Here is a 16,792-nt window from a genome sequence, read left to right as displayed (position 1 = left end):
AGGCAGGAAAGTCCGTAAGATTCTTATCAACAATTAATCACCAAAAGTCAGAAGTGGAGCTGTGGCTCAAGTGGTAGAGTGTCACCCTTGAGGAAAAAAAAAAAAAAAAACTCGGGCTAGGAAGGTGGCTTAGTGGTAGAGCACTTGCCTTGCATGCTTGAGGCCCTGGGTTTGATTCCTCAGCACCACATAAGCAGAAAAAAAAAAAAGCCAGAAGTGGCGCTATGGCTCAAGTGGTAGAGTGCTAGCCTTGAGCTGAAGAGCTGAAGGACAGTACCCAGGCCCAGAGTTCAGGCCCCATGACTGGACAAAAAAAATAAAAAAGCTCAAGGATAATACCCAGGCCTTGAGATCAAGCCAGGATCAACACACACACACACACACACACACACACACACACACACACACACACACACACAAACTAGTGGAGTGGTTCAAGTTGTAGAATGTCTGCTTAGCAACTGGAAAGCCTTGCATTCAAATCCTAATAACTCCCAAAAAAGGGTAAAGAAGGAACAAAATCTGTAAGAGATAAAGCTCCATATACTTCTCAGGGTTTGGTCTTGTTTCTGTGAGTAGCCCTCATTCTATTGAACAATGAATTTTTTATTTTATATACTTCTGAACTTCCCTTGCCGCTCATAGTTGAGTTTGAACTATAGTTAAACCAGGCAGAGGCTGCTCTGCTTCCTTAGTCTTGGTGGGGCCTTCTTTCCTTCTGCTGTTCCTGCCCAGTAATCTTTACTGTGTCCCTAAAGATACTGGAGCACTGGAAAGCCCTGAATTCTTTCCTACAAGACAAACTCCTTTGTGACTCCACATTATAACACCATAAAAGGCTCTGGGTTTTCACTTCATTTGCTACATCTGAAACTGGATTTAGAGTCTTAGGAATAACACTGGTATAGGCTGAGAAATTGAGAAGTAGGGAGTGATCAAGGGGCAAAGGTCTATCTGACATGAGAGCCTCATGAAAGCATCGCTGAAGTGCTTTTCTCTTTTTCCATCTAGAATCCCACTGGTCCTCTGAGCATCCTCAAGATGTCAAAAATGAAGCTGGACACTGGTATCTCACTTTAGCAATCCTCTCTACTCAGGAGGCTAAGATCCCAGCTCGAAGCCAGCCTTGAGACATTTATCTCTAATTAACCGGCAAAAAGCCAGAAGTGGAGGTATGGCTCAAGTGGAACCCCAACCTTGATCAAAAAAGCTAAGAGCAAGTCAGGTGATAGTGGCTCACGCCTATAATCCTTACTGCTCAAAAGGCTGAGATCTAAGGATTGCAGTTCAAAGCCAGCCTGGACAGGAAAGTCCATGAGGTTTTTATCTCCAATTAATCACTAGAAAACCAGAAGTGGAGCTGTGACTCAAAATGGTGGAGCACTAGTCTTGAAAGAGCTCAGAGACAGTGCCCAAGCTCTGAGTTCAAGCCCCACAACTATCCAACCCCCTCCCCAAAAAAAGCTCAGGGCTAAGGTGTAGTTCAGTGGCAAAGTGCTTGCCCAGCAGGTATAATGCTCTGGGTTCTATACTCAGTAGCATAAGAAAAAAAAAAGCTAAGGGCGGCTAGGCATCTATGGCTTACACTTGTAATCCTAGCTACGCAGGAGGCTAAGATCTGAGGATCTGAGGATGGTGGTTCAAAGCCAGCCTGGGCAGGAAAGTCTGTAAGACTTTTTTTTTTTGGTCAGTGTGAGACCTGAACTCTCAGCCTGGGTGCTGTCCCTCAGCTCTTCAGCTCAAGGCTAACGCTCTACCGCTTGAGCCATAGCACCACTGCCAGCTTTTTCTGCTTATGTGGTGCTGAGGAATCAAACCCAGGGCCTCATGCATGCAAGGCAAGTGCTCTACCACTGAGCCACCTTCCCAGCCCTGTAAGACTCTTATCTCCAATTAATCATAAAAAAACTAGAAGTGTGGTTATAACACAAGTGATAGAGCACTGGACTTGAGCATAAAAGCTCAGGGACAGTTCCCAGGCCCTGAGTTCAAGCCCCAGGACCAGCACATACAAAAAAAGAAAAGCTAAGGGAGAGGATCATAAGGCCTGGAGTACTAGCATTAGCGCGTGTGCGCACTCGCACACACACACACACACACACACACAAGCTTTTAACCAAACAGCAGCTTTTACTGAGCTCCAAGTGGGGCTAGCCTGGCCTGGCCAGTGCAGCAGGCTGCCCTGAGGGCCAGTCTCTGGCATGATGGAAGACACAGAGGTGCATGTATCAGGGCTGCCCTTTGTCTCTCACATGGTGGCTCAGACAGGAGCAAATGGCAGAGCTCTTGGGATACCAGGACATGTGATCTCTCATCAGGCCCCGCTGAGTCAATCCCCAGTTCCTGAGACAGTGCTTGCGTCTTGGGCCTGTGGGGGAGTACTGTCCCCACTGCTCTGTGGTAGAAAGATGGCCAGCAGCACAATCAGGAGGATGAGCAGGCCACCAGCCACCACCAGCCCCAAGTAGATCCGGCAGCGGATGTTCTCCCAGCGCTTCTTCTGGGCCAAGGACTTGGTTGTCTTGCTGAAGGCTGAACTCTGTGGAAGTCCCCAGACACAGGATAGGAGTTAGTGGTTCCCCAGTGCCTCAGAGCCAATTCCTTTCATCACATCCCAGGGAGGCCTGGTCTTCTCCTGCATCTTCCCCACACTATCTCTTTTCCCTCTACTCAACCTTCCCTGGGATCCTCCCAACCTGACTCCCCATCTCAGAGACTGACAGAGCTCTTGACTGTCAGACCTATCAGCTTACTCCCAGTTAACAAGGCCAAATCCTTGATCTTTGGGAAGGTTCACAACTTAAAAAAAAAAAAAAAAAAAGCACTTCTTACTTTGTGAAGCCTGCTCATTGCATATCTAGGCTAGAAGGCTGAGAACAGCCTCAGTCCCTGTCAAGGATTTAGAAACCCTGAGTGCAGCTTGAGTGTCAAGCTTCCCTCTCCTCCCCTCCCTCCTTTCCCCTCCCTTTCCTGCTTCCTGGGGCCTCACACCATGTCCAGGAGTTGGTCTGAACGCTGCTCCAGTTCTGCCAGCTTTCCATCACGCTCCAGGACCTTGTCAAAGTTGTTGAGCATGATTTCCGTCACCTCATCCGCCTGCCGTTGGCATCGCTCCAACTCTTTCCCTGCCTGGGCACCAAGCCTAAGGTCAGGACTGCATGAGAACCCACCCAACCCCTCATTTGTCCCTAAGACCCAAAGTTCTCTTCCTGTACTACCAATGGGTATGACACATGAGTAATTGCATCCTTCATGGAAGTGCATGGTGTGTGCACAAACAGGTTGACCTTTTGTTTTTTATTTATTTATTTATTTTTGGGTCTGGTCATGGGGCCTGAACTCTGGGCCTGGGCATTGTCCCTCAGCTCTTCAGCTCAAGGCTAGCGCTCTACCACTTGAGCCACAGCACCACTTCCGGCTTTTTTCTTTTTGCTTATGTGGTTCTGAGGAATCGAACCCAGGGCCTCATGCATGCAAGGCAAGCACTCTACCACTGAGCCACCTTCCCAGCCCCCAGGTTGGCCTTTTGAATAGGTGGGGGCTCACCTACTCAGGTCTCACAGGCTCTGCCCATCACCCATCAAGACCAGAATCTGTCAGCATGGCTGTTAGCATTTCAGCTTCCTTTAAGACCCCATTCAATGGGGGCTTCCCAGGACCCCCTCCTCCCACAACCCACAAAGCAGACACTGACTATGCTCATGTGTTCTAGATTTGCATACCTTCCCTATAGCTTCACTCTGGCCCAAATGGGCAACCAGAACAAGGATCCGAGCTACTTAACTGGAAGCCATACAGGGAAGACATTCACTCTATCAGGTTAAGAAAGCAATTTTGACATGGGTGCTGATGGTTCAGGCCTATAAACCTAGCTATTTAGGAGACTGAGATCTTGCCAGCCTGAGCAAGAAAGGCTGTGAGACTCTTATCTTCAATTAAGCACCAAAAAGAGCTAGAATTGGAGCTGTGGCTCAAGTGGGATAGAGAGAGTGGTGGGGAGGAGAGAGAGAGAGAGAGAGAGAGCTGTTTTGGACCAGGTCACATCATAATCACTTCCAAACTGAGAAGCTTAGGCTCATCCTTGAGGCTCATCCTTTGGCCTCTGCCTGGTCAAGCCAGTACCGCCTCCTGGTCAACCCATTTTCACATCATTCCACTTGGTCTCTGGCCTCTGGTCTCCAGCCTTCTAATCAGTCATGATCTTCAATGAGGTCCAGTTCATTAGCCTTAACTTTCCCAACCTAGGCATCAACTTCACCTAATCAAAAATCCAGCTCATTTTAGAGGACTAGGAAGGGAGGCACAGGGGTTCCAAGCTGGAGGAGATTGAGAGAATAGAAAGGAAAGTCTGGATCATGAAGGGGAAATACCCTGCGCTCTGGTTACATGTGACTGAGAGTCCTCGGGCAGCAGGCACTGTTATGAGCTGCAGGCCCAGGAGCAGGTCCAGGGACATTTCAGGCAGATGAATGCCAGGGGATTAGCAAACCATAGCAACTCCCTCCCCTCAGTCTAGTCCTCCACAACCCATGCCTGTTCTATCTCCTCCTCACACAGAGTATCAGCCAACCCCCCTTTCCTGCCAGCCCATATCGCCCATTGTTTGCAGCAGACATTTTGGCACTTGACTGAATTCCACTTAAAACCAGAAAACTTCAGTGTTGGAAGGGATCTGGCAGTTCACAAAGGACCACCTCCTCCTCACGCAAGAATTCTCCTTTAGGATCCTTGCAGCTGCCTTTCACTCAGCATGGAAGCATCCCCAATGCGGGAATCTTTTCTCCCCAACTAGACCACAAGCTCCCAGTGGAGGGCAGAGGCCCAGGATACAGTGCTGGACATAGTGAGGGGGTCATTTGCTTTATAGTCCATCCAAAAGCAACTCTTAGTCTCAAGAGATGTCCTCCTGTGGTTATCCAGCTCAGCAAGAGTTTTGAGGGAAAGGCATCTGAAACCCAAACAGGTCAATATTTACTCATGAGCTAGAAAAACAACCTACTTCAAGAGCTAGCAGGCAAACAGGGGATGGGGGTTGTTCACAGGCTGGGGAACCAGGGCAATAACATAGAGAGCAGGGGAGCCATGAGTCAACCATCACCACTAAATATGTTGTGTCATGGGGCTTGAACTCAGGGCCTGGCACTATCCCTTAGCTTTTTTGCTCAAGACCGATATTCTGCCATTTGAGCCACAGCTCCACCTCCTGCTTTTTGGTGGTTAATTGGAAATGAGTCTCCCTGGGGATTTGTCTGCCCCAGCTGACTTTGAACTGAGATACTCCTGAGTAGCTAGGATGAGGGCATGAGTCACTGGTGCCTGGATTTTTATTCCTACTACTATTTTTTATTCAACAACACTCGGTTATCGCTAGATAAGCGAGCTTCCCTCACACTCTGATAGTCGCAGGCAAAAATTTAGGAATCAATAAAGATAGGAAAATGAGACATTGCTAAACTGGTAGGATACTAGTTGTGATTTTTTTTCCTGTTCTGAATGCTACAGCTGTTGTTATTCTTATTCCCACATGGGTGACACTGGGTCACATTCTCCAGAGGGTTGGCTGGTTCTCCACCTATAATCTGAAGCAGTTTGCTTCACTGTGGGGCCAAGATAGGCCCAGGCTTAAAAGAACACATGTGCTCCAGGGAACATAGAGCCATTCAAGTGAGTCTCAGTCCTCTTCAGTCCTATTCTGCAGCATTAAAAGGAAATTCTGGTGCATGGACCTCTATTGGCATCTATTAAGCACTAGGGATTAAAGAAGGAGATGGACAATTAGAGGGCAAGGGCCATGCAGCCCTGTGCCACTTGTAACTCAGCATAGTGCCTGGCTGGCAGTGGGTGAGTGATAAATATTTTCTGAATGAACTGTGCCTCTTTTCAGGGAGATTCCTCTTCAGCTGGGGAAGAGACACATATGATACAATCAGAGTAGGATAAAGAGTTACACTGTGAGATACAAAGGGTAAGTGTTGTAGCAGCCCACAGACAGGGCATGATTGCAAGAGGGAGAATTGTGATTCGAATGGTGTGGTGAGCACTTGAAGGATGGGGTGAAGCTGGGGCATTTTGGCAGAGAGACAGGGGTGGGGGGGCACACTGCAACAGTGAAGGGCTAAGCCAAGGTAAGTGGGGAAGGGCAGAGTGGCACTGAGGAAAACAGTACAATCAAGGAGTCTAGCAAAGTCTAGCATGGAGGGAGTGATGAGCCAGAGGAGCTTCAGGATATGGAAGGGAGGAGAAAAGTCTGGGCAGAGAGGCCAGCCCGAGGGTGGTGGAGGGCATCAGCAGGAGTATGAGATGTCTGCCTTGGGAAGAGGGAAGGGTGGCATGGGGAGCAGACTGCAGAGAGGAGGTGCGGGGGGAGTGAAAGTATTACAGAGGCAGGACTTGGGGTTTTGAGCCTAGAAAAAGGAAGAAGTGCAGTTGTTGCTAAACAGAGGGTTGTAGTTATACAGGAAATGTTCTTGATTGACTGTTCCTATCTGTACAGAATATCCCCCTAAAACACTAAACCACACACACACACACACAGAGCTGGGATGGAACTCGGGGCTACACACATGCTAGGTAAGTGTTCTACCACTGAGTTATATCCTTAATCCTCTAAACAATCTTCCAGGTTTTTCCAAACTCAATACTCTTGCAAACACAACTCATAAAACCCTCCCTGTTAATCCTGGTGCTGATAGCTCATGCCTATAATCCTAGCTACTCAGGAGACTGAGATCTGAGGATTATGGTTTGAAGACAGCTTGGGCTGTAAAGTCCAGAGACCCTTACCTCCAATTAATCATCAAAAAGCTGGAAGTGGAGCTGTGGCTCAAGTAGAGTGCTAGCCTTGAGCTAAAAAAGAAAAACAGAAATAAAGAATGAAAGGAAGGAAGGAAGGAAGGAAGGAAGGAAGGAAGGAAGGAAGGAAGGAAGGAAGGAAGGAAGGAAGGCAGGGAAGGAAGGAAGGAAGGCAGGCAGGCAAGCAGGCAGGCAGGCAAGCAAGCTCAGGGACAGCACCCAGGCCATGAGTTCAAGCCCCAGGACCAACAAAAAAAAAACAAAAACAAAAAATCCAAAAAACAACAACAGCAAAGAAAAAAAATCCATATTTGGAGCTCAATGGTAGAACACTTTCCTAGCATGTGTGGTCATAAGTTAAATCTGAAAAACAAAGCTGGGTGCCCCTGGCTCACACCTGTAATTGTAGCTACTCAGGAGGCTGAGATCTGAGGATCACAGTTCAAAGCCAGCCTGGGCAGAAAAGTCGTGAGACTCTTATCTCCAATTAACCACCAGAAAACTGGAAGTAGGGCTGTGGCTCAAGTGGTAGAGGGCTCGCTCAGGGACAGTGCCCAGGCCCAGAGTTCAAGCCCCACAACTGACACAAAAAAAAAATCTGAAAAACAAATTTCTTGAGGAATTTGAGGTAGCAGGATAACTTGAAACCTAGAGGTTTGTTTTTTTTTTTTTTTTTGTGCTGGTCTTGGGACTTGAATTCTGGGCATGGGTGCTATCTTTGAGCCTCAAGGCTGATGCTCTACAACTTGAGCCACAGCTCTATTTCCAGCTTTTTAAATAGTTTATTGGAGACAAGAGTCTCATGGGCTTTGCTGCCTGGTCTGGCTGTGAAACACAGTTCTCAGATCTCAGCCTCCTGAGTAGCTAGGATTACAGGCATGAGCTACCAGTACCTGTCTGAACCCCAGAGTTTAAGACCAACCTTTGTAACATAATAAAATCCTATCTCTTAACTAAAAACAATAAACAACTAAATACATCACAGTTCCTATCCTAACTCTTCTTGTTATCCAAGAAGCCCTGTTCTAGCTGGTGGGGATGGACAGGTACAGGTGGTACTGAGTCATCTCCTCCCTGGGTTGGCACTCAGCTCTGAGATGTACAGCAAGGTTCATCCCATCCCTATCTTCAAATCCCGCCTCTGCCACTCACCAGCTGAGTGAATGGGATTGAGGATGTGACCTTTCTGCCCTCCACTTCCTTGTCTACAAAATGGTGATAATAAAAATACCTACTATATAAACCTCATAATACTAGTTTGGAATTATGTGACATGTTGTAAACAAAAACCTTAGCATAGCCGAGTGCCAGTGGCTCACGCCTGTAATCATAGCTACTCAGGATGCCGAGATCTGAGGATCGCTGTTCAAAGCCAGCTGGGGCAGGAATGTCCATGAGACTCTAATCTCCAATAAACCACTCCAAAAACTGGAAGTGGCACTGTGGCTCAAGTGGTAGAGCATTAGCTTTGAGCTGAAGAGCTCAGGGATAGCACCCAGATCCAGACTTCAAGCCCCACAGCTGACAAAAAAACAACAACAAAACCTTAGCACAATGCTTTACCCATATGAAATGTTCAATAAATAATAGCTAATATTGATACAGACCAAGTTTACCTTCTCTTAAAAAAAAATCTTCCAGCCGGGGGTTGGTGGCTCAAGCCTGTAATCCTAGCTACTCAGGAGGCTGAGATCTGAGGATCGCGGTTCAAAGCCAGCCTCGGCAGGAGAGACCGTGAGACTCCTATCTCCAATAAACCACCAGAAAACCGGAAGTGGCTCTGTAGCTCAAGTGGTAAGCACTTGCCTTGAGCTGAAGAGCTGAGGGACAGCGCCCAGGCCCAGAGTTCAAGCTCCACGACCAACCAAAAAAAAAAAAAAATCTTCCCTTAGAGGTCAGACCTCAATACTTACTGTGAGAGCAAAATACTTATGGTTGTTCAGACCACTTAAGTTTTACAAAATGTTCAATCAAGCAAGTTCTTCCCTATTGTACCCTTGTGCCTTTAATTCTTTCTAACCCAAATGAAGACTTTTCATTGGCCTTTGAAAACTGCATCTGTTTTAGTCTCATCAGGCACTCTGAGCTGTTGAAAAGATTAGATATCTTGAGCAATAACACCTTTTGTGTGTGTATGTATGTGTGTGTGTATGGTTTAGGGTTTGAACTCAGGTTTGAACTCACTTACTAAGCAAATGTTCTACCACTTGAGCCATGCCATTTTTCCGCGGGCCATAAAGGTAGCCTTAACATCTTATAACAGCTTAAGGCTTATAACCTTACCTGAACATGGTGCTATTAGCTGTTTGTTCACCTTTTCTCATTAAATTCTCACAATAATCCAATGAACACAGTACTAGTATCCCATTTTAGAGGAAACTTTGGTCCAGAGGTGTTAAATCACTTAATAGCACAGAGCTGGGAAGTTTAAGATCAGAGTGTGATGCCAACATAGACCAGTAATCACATTCCAAACCCTGTGCTAAACCAGATGCAGGTAACGGGAGAGCCAATGCTGCAGTGGCTGGCTGAAGATTCATCTAACCCTCCCCCTCCCATTCTCCTCAGTGAGATCTGAATTTAGAGCCTCCTGCTGAGCTTGCTTGCTAATGGCTGGCACTTCACTACTTACTTCAACCATGCCTCCAGCCTGGCTTTTTGATAGCTAATCGGAGATGAAGTCTCTCTGATTTTTCTGCGTGGGCTAACTTTGAACCATGATCCTTCTCTTCTCAGTTTCCTGAGTAGCTAGGATTACAAGGCATGAGCCACCAGTGCCTGACTTCTTCAGCCCTTTTGATGTCGCCAGCTCAACTTGGGTGCATCTGAGGGAGGCATGTGACTCCACACACAAACTCTTTAGAGAGGGGCCCATTTACAATGTGAATGACTTCAATAGACTGATTCATTCAGTTTCTGTCTTTCCCATTACTGCTTTGTTTCTACTCTAATCTCTACAGTCATCATGAGCAGCACAAAGGAACATCCTACAAAATTCTTGTTGATTGAATGTGTCATAAAGAAGAAGGAAAAGGAGAAAGGAAAAGGGTAGAAAAAGGGTATGGGAAGAAGGAAGGAAAAGGAAAGTGATGTAAAGGAAAGAAAGTGCAAGGACTTCATATTTATATAAAGTAATATACATACTGAAACAAACTCCAAGCTATGGAATCAAAAGACTTCTTTTTTCTTCACCTTATGTATGGTGTAGTCACATCTACATCTTCAGGAAGGTTGGTGGGGATGGTTGGGGCGGGGGGAAGCACAGAACTCAAGGGAAAAAGGATGAAAATGTACAGCAGTGGAGCTCACTGGACATTGATGAAAGTGAACTATACAAGTCGTGGGTAGAGACGGGAGGGAGGGACTGGGAGAGAATAGGGAACAGAAGACACTGTATGAACGGATATATATTCATTCATTACCTGACTCATGCAATTGAAATCCCTCTGTACATCACCTCTGGAACAATAAGGTAAATGGAAGTTACAGAATGTGACAGAAAAAAAAGAAAAGAAAGGACATGATTAAAGACACAGGATTTGACAGGTGCTGGTGGCTCACTTGAAATCTTAGCTACTCAGGAGGCTGAAATCTGATGATCTCAGGTCAAAGCCAGGTTCTCGCAGAAAAGTCTGAGAGACACTTCCAGTTAATCAGTAAAAAGTCAGAAATGGAGTTGTGGCTCAAGGGGTAGAGCCTTAAATGAAAACACCAAGCCAGAATGAGAGTCCAGAGAAGAATGAGAGAGGTGAAGCTGGGAGACCAATCAATATGCCTTCTCCAGGCTCTGACCCACTATTAAGTTCTATCCTCACGGGGGTCCCACTATGATCTTTGCCATCACCTTCATTTCAGTTTCCTCTTCTCTCCAGCTCACAGTCTACCTCCAGGGCTAACAGCCCATACCCAGCCTTGGCTGATCTCTTGCCCCCCACATTCTTGGAAGTGGGCTCAAGGCTCTGCCCATTCCCAGAGCCTCCCTCAATTTCCTGGTGTGGCCTCAGACCTCACTACTACCTTCCTGCTCCACTTCCCTTTCCTGCCTTCAGTTCCCCAGAGAGGAGGCCATCTAGGCATCAAGACCCCTAGAAAGGCAGACCACATCCATCACACCCCACCCACCAGCTTCTCCAAGACAGAACCTTTAAAGCACCAAACCCACCACTTCCTGCCGGGGCCCATCTTCCCAGGAGCCCCAGGGGAGGGGGCTCCTGCCACCAACTGACTCTTGATACTTTTGCCTTAGAAACGGCAAGTGAGGACAGAGCCCAGTGTCTGAATCAGGGTGAGGGTGACTCAGTCCGGGCTGTGTCACTAGGTAGATTTTAGGAGGGGATCAAACCTGTGCCACACTTTGATAACCACAGGGAAGTTTTGCAAAGGAGTAAACAACTTTTTTTTGTTCCTCTTTCCCAGGGAAAAAGTTCACACTCTAGTACCCAGCGTGTCAGGCTGGAAGGGCCTCTACCAGGTGTGGGATCGGATTTCCAACCCCCAGCCAGGCTTGGCTTCTCTGAGCTTGGGGAAGGGCTGAAGAGGTCATCACATTACCCCCAACTTCTTAGCAGTGGGCTCTGCGTGCCTGGCCGTCAGCCTCTGCCATAGGAGTTCCAGGTCACCTCCCTTTAAACCAGTAAGGGTTATTGCTGGCCCCACTTCACCGTGCGGAAAAGGAGGCTCAGAGAGGTTAAGTGACTTGCCCTGGGTCACACAGACAAGATCTCAAACCCAGTCTGTCTGCAAAGCCAAAGTCACAGAGGCCCCTGGGCTGCACAGGCGTGGGAAACAAGAGTCAGGCTGGCTCCTTCTGCCTGGGGGAGCCGCGACGGGGCGTACACCTCGCTCTCCCGCAGGCTGAGTGCGGAGCTGCGGGTCTGCCCGCTCCCGTGTGGATTCCCTTGCGGGGTCCTCCCTGCGCAGCCTCCCATTCCCCAAGGGCTTTTCACCCCCGCCTCCCGCCCCCTACCCTGCACTCTCGCCCTCTGCCCCACCGGGCCAGGTGACCCTGCCCGCGCCCTCACCATCGCTGCCGCAGCCGCCTCGTCTGGTCCCGGCTTCTGTGCCCACTGAGTTGCCAGCGTCCCGGAGGAAGCGGTGGGGCGGGGCGGGGCCGGGCGGGGGCGGGGGGGGGAGAGGAGGGACGGGGCGGGGGGAGTGGAGGGGGAGCTGCGCCTTCCGTGAGCGATGACCCGGACCAGGTCAAACCGAAAGCTGGCCCGCGACAGGGTCCATGGGGCGCCTCCTGCCGGGCCACCAGCGCCCAACTTCAGATGACACCCCAGCCTGGTGCCAGTTCTGCATGCTGGGCACCCCTGAAAGGAGTGTGTGTGGGCATGTGCGCGCGCCTAATCCATGAACCCCATGCAGTTGTGCATCCTGGAGCTGGGACTGCAAGGGATCTGGTAGATGACATTAGTAAGAGAGGTGCCATTCACTCTAACCACCTATGGAGCCCCTGCTAGGCTCTGTGAAGGCACTGGGAATGTCATGAACAAGCCAGGCAGGGTGTCTGCCACCTTAGTGTCTGCATCTTACCCCTAGCTAAAAATAGATGCCCCAAACGTTCTCAAATGGAAGACAGGTGGTTGCACAACAGTCTGAGCACCCCACAGGTCATTGAGTTGTACACCTTAAAATTATAACTTGTGCTGGGCGCTGGTGGCTCACGCCTGTAATCCTAGCTACTCAGGAGGCTGAGATCCGAGGATCGCGGTTCAAAGCCAGCCTCCGTGAGACTCCTATCTCCAATAAACCACCAGAAAACCGGAAGTGGCGCTGTAGCTCAAGTGGTAGAGCGCTCGCCTTGAGCTGAAGAGCTGAGGGACAGCGCCCAGGCCCAGAGTTCAAGCCCCACGACCGACAAAAAAAAAAAAATAAATTATAACTTCTAGCCAGGTACTGGTGGCTCATGCCTTTTCCTAGCTACTCAGGAGGCTGAGATGATTCATGGTTCAAAGCTAACCTGGACAGGAACATCTGTGAGACTCTTATCTCCAATAAACTACTCAGAAAAAGCCGTAAGTGGAGCTGTATCGCAAGTGATAGAGTGCTAGCCTTGAACAAAAAGAAATTCAGGGACAGTGCCCAGGCCTTGAGTTCAAGCTCCAGGACCACGCGCACACACACACACACACACACACACACACACACACACACACACACGCACACAAGACATTTATATCTTATGTGGATTTCACCCCCACTTACAAAGAAAGTGGTCATGGGATGGGAAGTAGGTTAGTGGCAAAGCACTAGCCTAGCAGGGGCAATGTCCTGGGTTCGACCCCCCAGTATGAAAAAAGAAAAGACAAGAAAAGGAAGAAAGAAAGAAAGGATGGAGGGTGGGAGGAAAGGAGGGAAGAAGGGAGGAAGCAGTCTCTTCTGTAGTAGTACTCACCAGACACTGTATTGAAAATGAACTATACAACTTGTGGGTAGAGACAGGAGGGAAAAACTGGGAGAGAAGGAAGGGAAGGGGTGACACAGTCCAAAAAGAAATGTATTCGTCACCTGACTTATGAACTGTAGCCCCTCTGTATATCATCTTTATAATAACTATTTTTTTTTGGGTCCGGTCATGGGGCCTGAACTCTAGGCCTGGGCGCTATCCCTCAGCTCTTCAGCTCAAGGCTAGTGCTCTACCACTTGAGCCACAGCGCCACTTCCAGCTTTTTTTTTTCTTTTTGCTTATGTGGTGTTGAGGAGTTGAACCCAGGGCCTCATGCATGCAAGGCAAGCGCTTTACCACTGAGCCACCTTCCCAGCTATAATAATTATTTAAAAGAAAGAAAGGAGGGAGAAAGAAAGGAAGAAAAGAAAGAGAAATAGGAAGGAAGGAAGCAAGCCTCTGTCCCCATGGGGAAAGGAATTATTCTAGATTCTTCAGGAGGGAACTTCAGCTCTACTTGGACAGAAGCTTGTTTGTCAGCTGGGTAAGCTGACATGTCTGTTATTGTTAGAGAGTTCTCCTAAGCTGAATGTACCATCTTCTTCTCGCTGCTATCTAATAATCACTAGGTACCTCCACCCTACTCAGGCCACTGCCAACACCCAAATAGGGTTTCCCTCTCTGGGTCTGATCCTTCACTGTGAGGAAGACTCTCACAGAACCTGGATGGCCTGAGCTTGCATCCAGGCATGGGTTGAGAGAAAGGATGGATGGAGTCTGCTTAGAAGGACTTTTCTGGGCTTTCCCCCACCCTCCTCAGAATTTGGAGCATGATTCTAGAACCTGATCTCCAAGCGAGTCCTTAAGCCTTATCTTCCCCAACAGCAGGTTTGTTTGCAATTCTGAAAGCCTATGGAGGAAACAAATTGAAATGGCAAAAACCCTCCTCACACAAGCCAAGGCAGACTGGCCACTGCAAAGAATAGCAATGGTGGTGGTGGAACATGGTAGAGAAAAGGGAAGCCAGAAGACAGAAAGCTCATTGTCTAGGAAACAGAACAGAAGGAGGGCTGCAGGCTCTGTCCTGTGACACTGACTATGCCCAGCCATGGTATGCGGGGAAGACATACTCACCCACTCCAGACAGCTGAGACCCAAGGCCCTATTAAATCCCAGAAGAGCAGGAGCAGACAAAAGACAAACAGAACACAGAAACACCCAAAAAGGAAAAGTAGTATAATTCCTCCAACTCTTGCCTCTGGATTGATTACAACAGGGCCATAGAAGAGAGATGATGGCAGACAAGGCAGGAGGTCCTAAACCATTCGGCATGCTCGTGTTAAGGGTTTCATATCTCAGTCAACACTTATAGGAGAAGAGTAGAAAAAGGATCCAAGAGGCCATTTACCCTTGCATGCCACTCTAAAAAGCTCATGTGGTTTTGAATTCTCCAATATCTCCAGAAATTTTTTTGTACTTGAGACTTGTGATGATCATAAAGGCTAGAGTAAAGAAAGGCACTAGTAGTTCATGCCTGTAATCCTAACTGAAGCTAGTCTGGGCAGGCAAGTCCAAGAGACTTTTTGTTTTTGTTGGTCATGGGGCTTGAACTCAGGGCCTGCCCACTGTCCCTTAGCTCAAGACTAGCACTCTACCACTTGAGCACAATGCAACTTCTGGTTTTCTGGTGTTTTATTGAAGATTAAAGGGTCTCCTGGACTTTCCTGCCCAGGCTGGCTTTGAACTGCAATCCTAAGATCTCAGCCTCCTGAGTAGCTAGGACTACAGGTGTGAGCCATTGACGCCTGGCCTTTTGAGAGACTTTTATCTTCAACTAACCACCAAAAAGTTGGAAGTGGAACTGTGGCTCAAGTGGTAGAGAACCAGTCTTTTTTTTTTTTTTGTCGGTCGTGGGGCTTGAACTCTGGGCTTAGGCACTGTCCCTCAGCTCTTCAGCTCAAGGCAAAGGCTCTACCACTTGAGCCACAGTGCCACTTCCGGTTTTCTAGTGTTTTTTTATTGGAGATAAGAGTGTCACGGACTTTCCTGCCCGGGCTGGCTTTGAACCGCGATCCTCAGATTTCAGCTTCCTGAGTAGCTAGAATTACAGGTGTGAGCCACTGGCGCCCAGCTTGAGAACCAGTCTTAAGCAAACGAATGAGAAGATAGTACCCAGGTCCTGAGTTCAAGCCTCAGTAGTGGCAGACATACACATAACACATACACATATATGCATGTGCACACACACATACACACAAAACAGGGAGCCTTCCATCTTTTTTTTCCAAACATGAGATCTCCTCCTACCCAATAACTTGGGCCTCATATGGGAGAACTTCAGCCAGAGAACATTCTGGTTGAAAATAAATGGAAGTGTCAAAGGGAAGAGTGGAAAGGAAGAGGGTGCCTCACACATACGGATACTGAAAGGCCTTTATTGCCCACTGGCCACCAACAGTTTCCCAGATACACACAGCATCCTCTGGGTCCTCTTCAACCCACTCTAGGGACCTGTGAAATGCACCACAGTCCAGCTCTCCTTCCAGGGGTGCTTCTGGGGCATACTATGTGGCGGAGGGGCCTGAGGGACTGAGCAGCATTCCCATGGAGGACAGGAGAGAGGGCTTCTCTTGGCACCCATTTTGGAGGGTCACCCCTGAAGAAGAGGTTGGGATTGGGAGGGACTTCCTAAGTGGGGATGGTACCAGTGGCAAAGAGCACAATGAAAAGGATGATGACTATGACAATCACACAGATGATGACAATCATCTTCACATTCTTCCACCAGAATTTCCGGGCCACCTTCTGCGATGTCGTCTTGAAGTGCTCCGACTGTTGGGGACAAGGGAAAATGAGTGACCCAGTGACTCCTTCCCAGAACAAGAGACAAACGGAATCCCACATGCCACACATCTAAGTGTTTACATTACTAAAGTAACCAACTTTGAAATAAAAGATGTTCTATCCTCCTATCTTGACAATTACATCTTCCTAACAATCTAGTTCAAAGGTAGAATCCTTGGTCTTTTGGGAGTTCACCTGAATCATGACAACAGCCCTGGAGTCCTCTCCCTCCTCTTACCCCTACATTGTCATGCACCCCAAGGGGCCTTTTATACATGTCCCCACCCAAATGTGCAACACTGGTAGTACATTTCACCCTTAGGAGGGCAAACTCTGGGACTAAGTGGTACAGGCTCCAGGTGGGCATACCCCCTAGCTCTATGACTCTTTATCCTTTAGGAAAGATGGAAAGCACAGGACAGCATAGGAGGTTGGTAGTGAGGGAAACTCCTCTTTTCCTAACTCAAGTTGCAGACACAGTCTCCCTGAGACATGTACTCAGACTAAACTACAGAAAGAGGAACTAAGTCCCAGGCAGACCAAATAGGTATCCAAGATTTCATACAGTGGGTTGAGTTTGATGAGGTATATCTATAATCCTAGCTAAGTGGGAGGTAGAGATGGGAGGATCTTGGTTCAAGGCCAGCCAGGTTAAAAAAAAAACAACTTAGGGGCTGGGAAGGTGGCTCAGTGGTAGAGCGCTTGCCTTGCATGCATGAGGCCTTGGGTTCGATTCCTCAGCACCACATAAGCAAAAAGAAAAAAGCC

General features: G+C 48.1%; 2 protein-coding genes across 4 annotated transcripts in view; both read right to left on the bottom strand.

Annotated features, from left to right (window-relative positions):
* Positions 1-2,085: 2,085 nt before the first annotated feature.
* Vamp5 (vesicle-associated membrane protein 5) lies at positions 2,086-11,889 on the bottom strand. 3 transcript variants are annotated; one of them, XM_013035442.1, is made up of 4 exons: positions 11,814-11,856; positions 10,215-10,251; positions 2,992-3,129; positions 2,086-2,539 (listed from the first exon to the last, which is right to left on the bottom strand). In XM_013035442.1, exons 2-4 carry the CDS (start codon positions 10,221-10,223, stop codon positions 2,330-2,332), a joined length of 357 nt encoding a protein of 118 aa, XP_012890896.1. In that variant the 5' UTR covers positions 10,224-10,251; positions 11,814-11,856; the 3' UTR covers positions 2,086-2,329. The 3 variants fall into 3 exon arrangements, with proteins under 3 accessions (XP_012890896.1, XP_012890897.1, XP_012890898.1); XM_013035443.1 differs by lacking the exons at positions 10,215-10,251; positions 11,814-11,856 and adding an exon at positions 10,637-10,705; XM_013035444.1 differs by lacking the exon at positions 10,215-10,251 and having other exon boundaries at positions 2,087-2,539; positions 11,814-11,889.
* A 3,706-nt stretch (positions 11,890-15,595) lies between these two features.
* Vamp8 (vesicle-associated membrane protein 8) overlaps positions 15,596-16,792 on the bottom strand; it is a 4,517-nt gene continuing 3,320 nt past the window's right edge. Inside the window, exon 3 of the mRNA XM_013035477.1 lies at positions 15,596-16,012. Within this exon, the coding sequence (XP_012890931.1) occupies positions 15,869-16,012 (144 nt within the window). The 3' untranslated portion in view covers positions 15,596-15,868. The remainder of the gene's footprint in view (positions 16,013-16,792) is intronic.

Source organism: Dipodomys ordii, unplaced genomic scaffold (genome assembly GCF_000151885.1).
Source record: "Dipodomys ordii isolate 6190 unplaced genomic scaffold, Dord_2.0 Scaffold212, whole genome shotgun sequence".
NCBI lineage: Eukaryota > Metazoa > Chordata > Mammalia > Rodentia > Heteromyidae > Dipodomys > Dipodomys ordii.
Note: the sequence above shows the minus strand (reverse complement) of the source record. Positions and strands in the feature narration are given on the sequence as shown.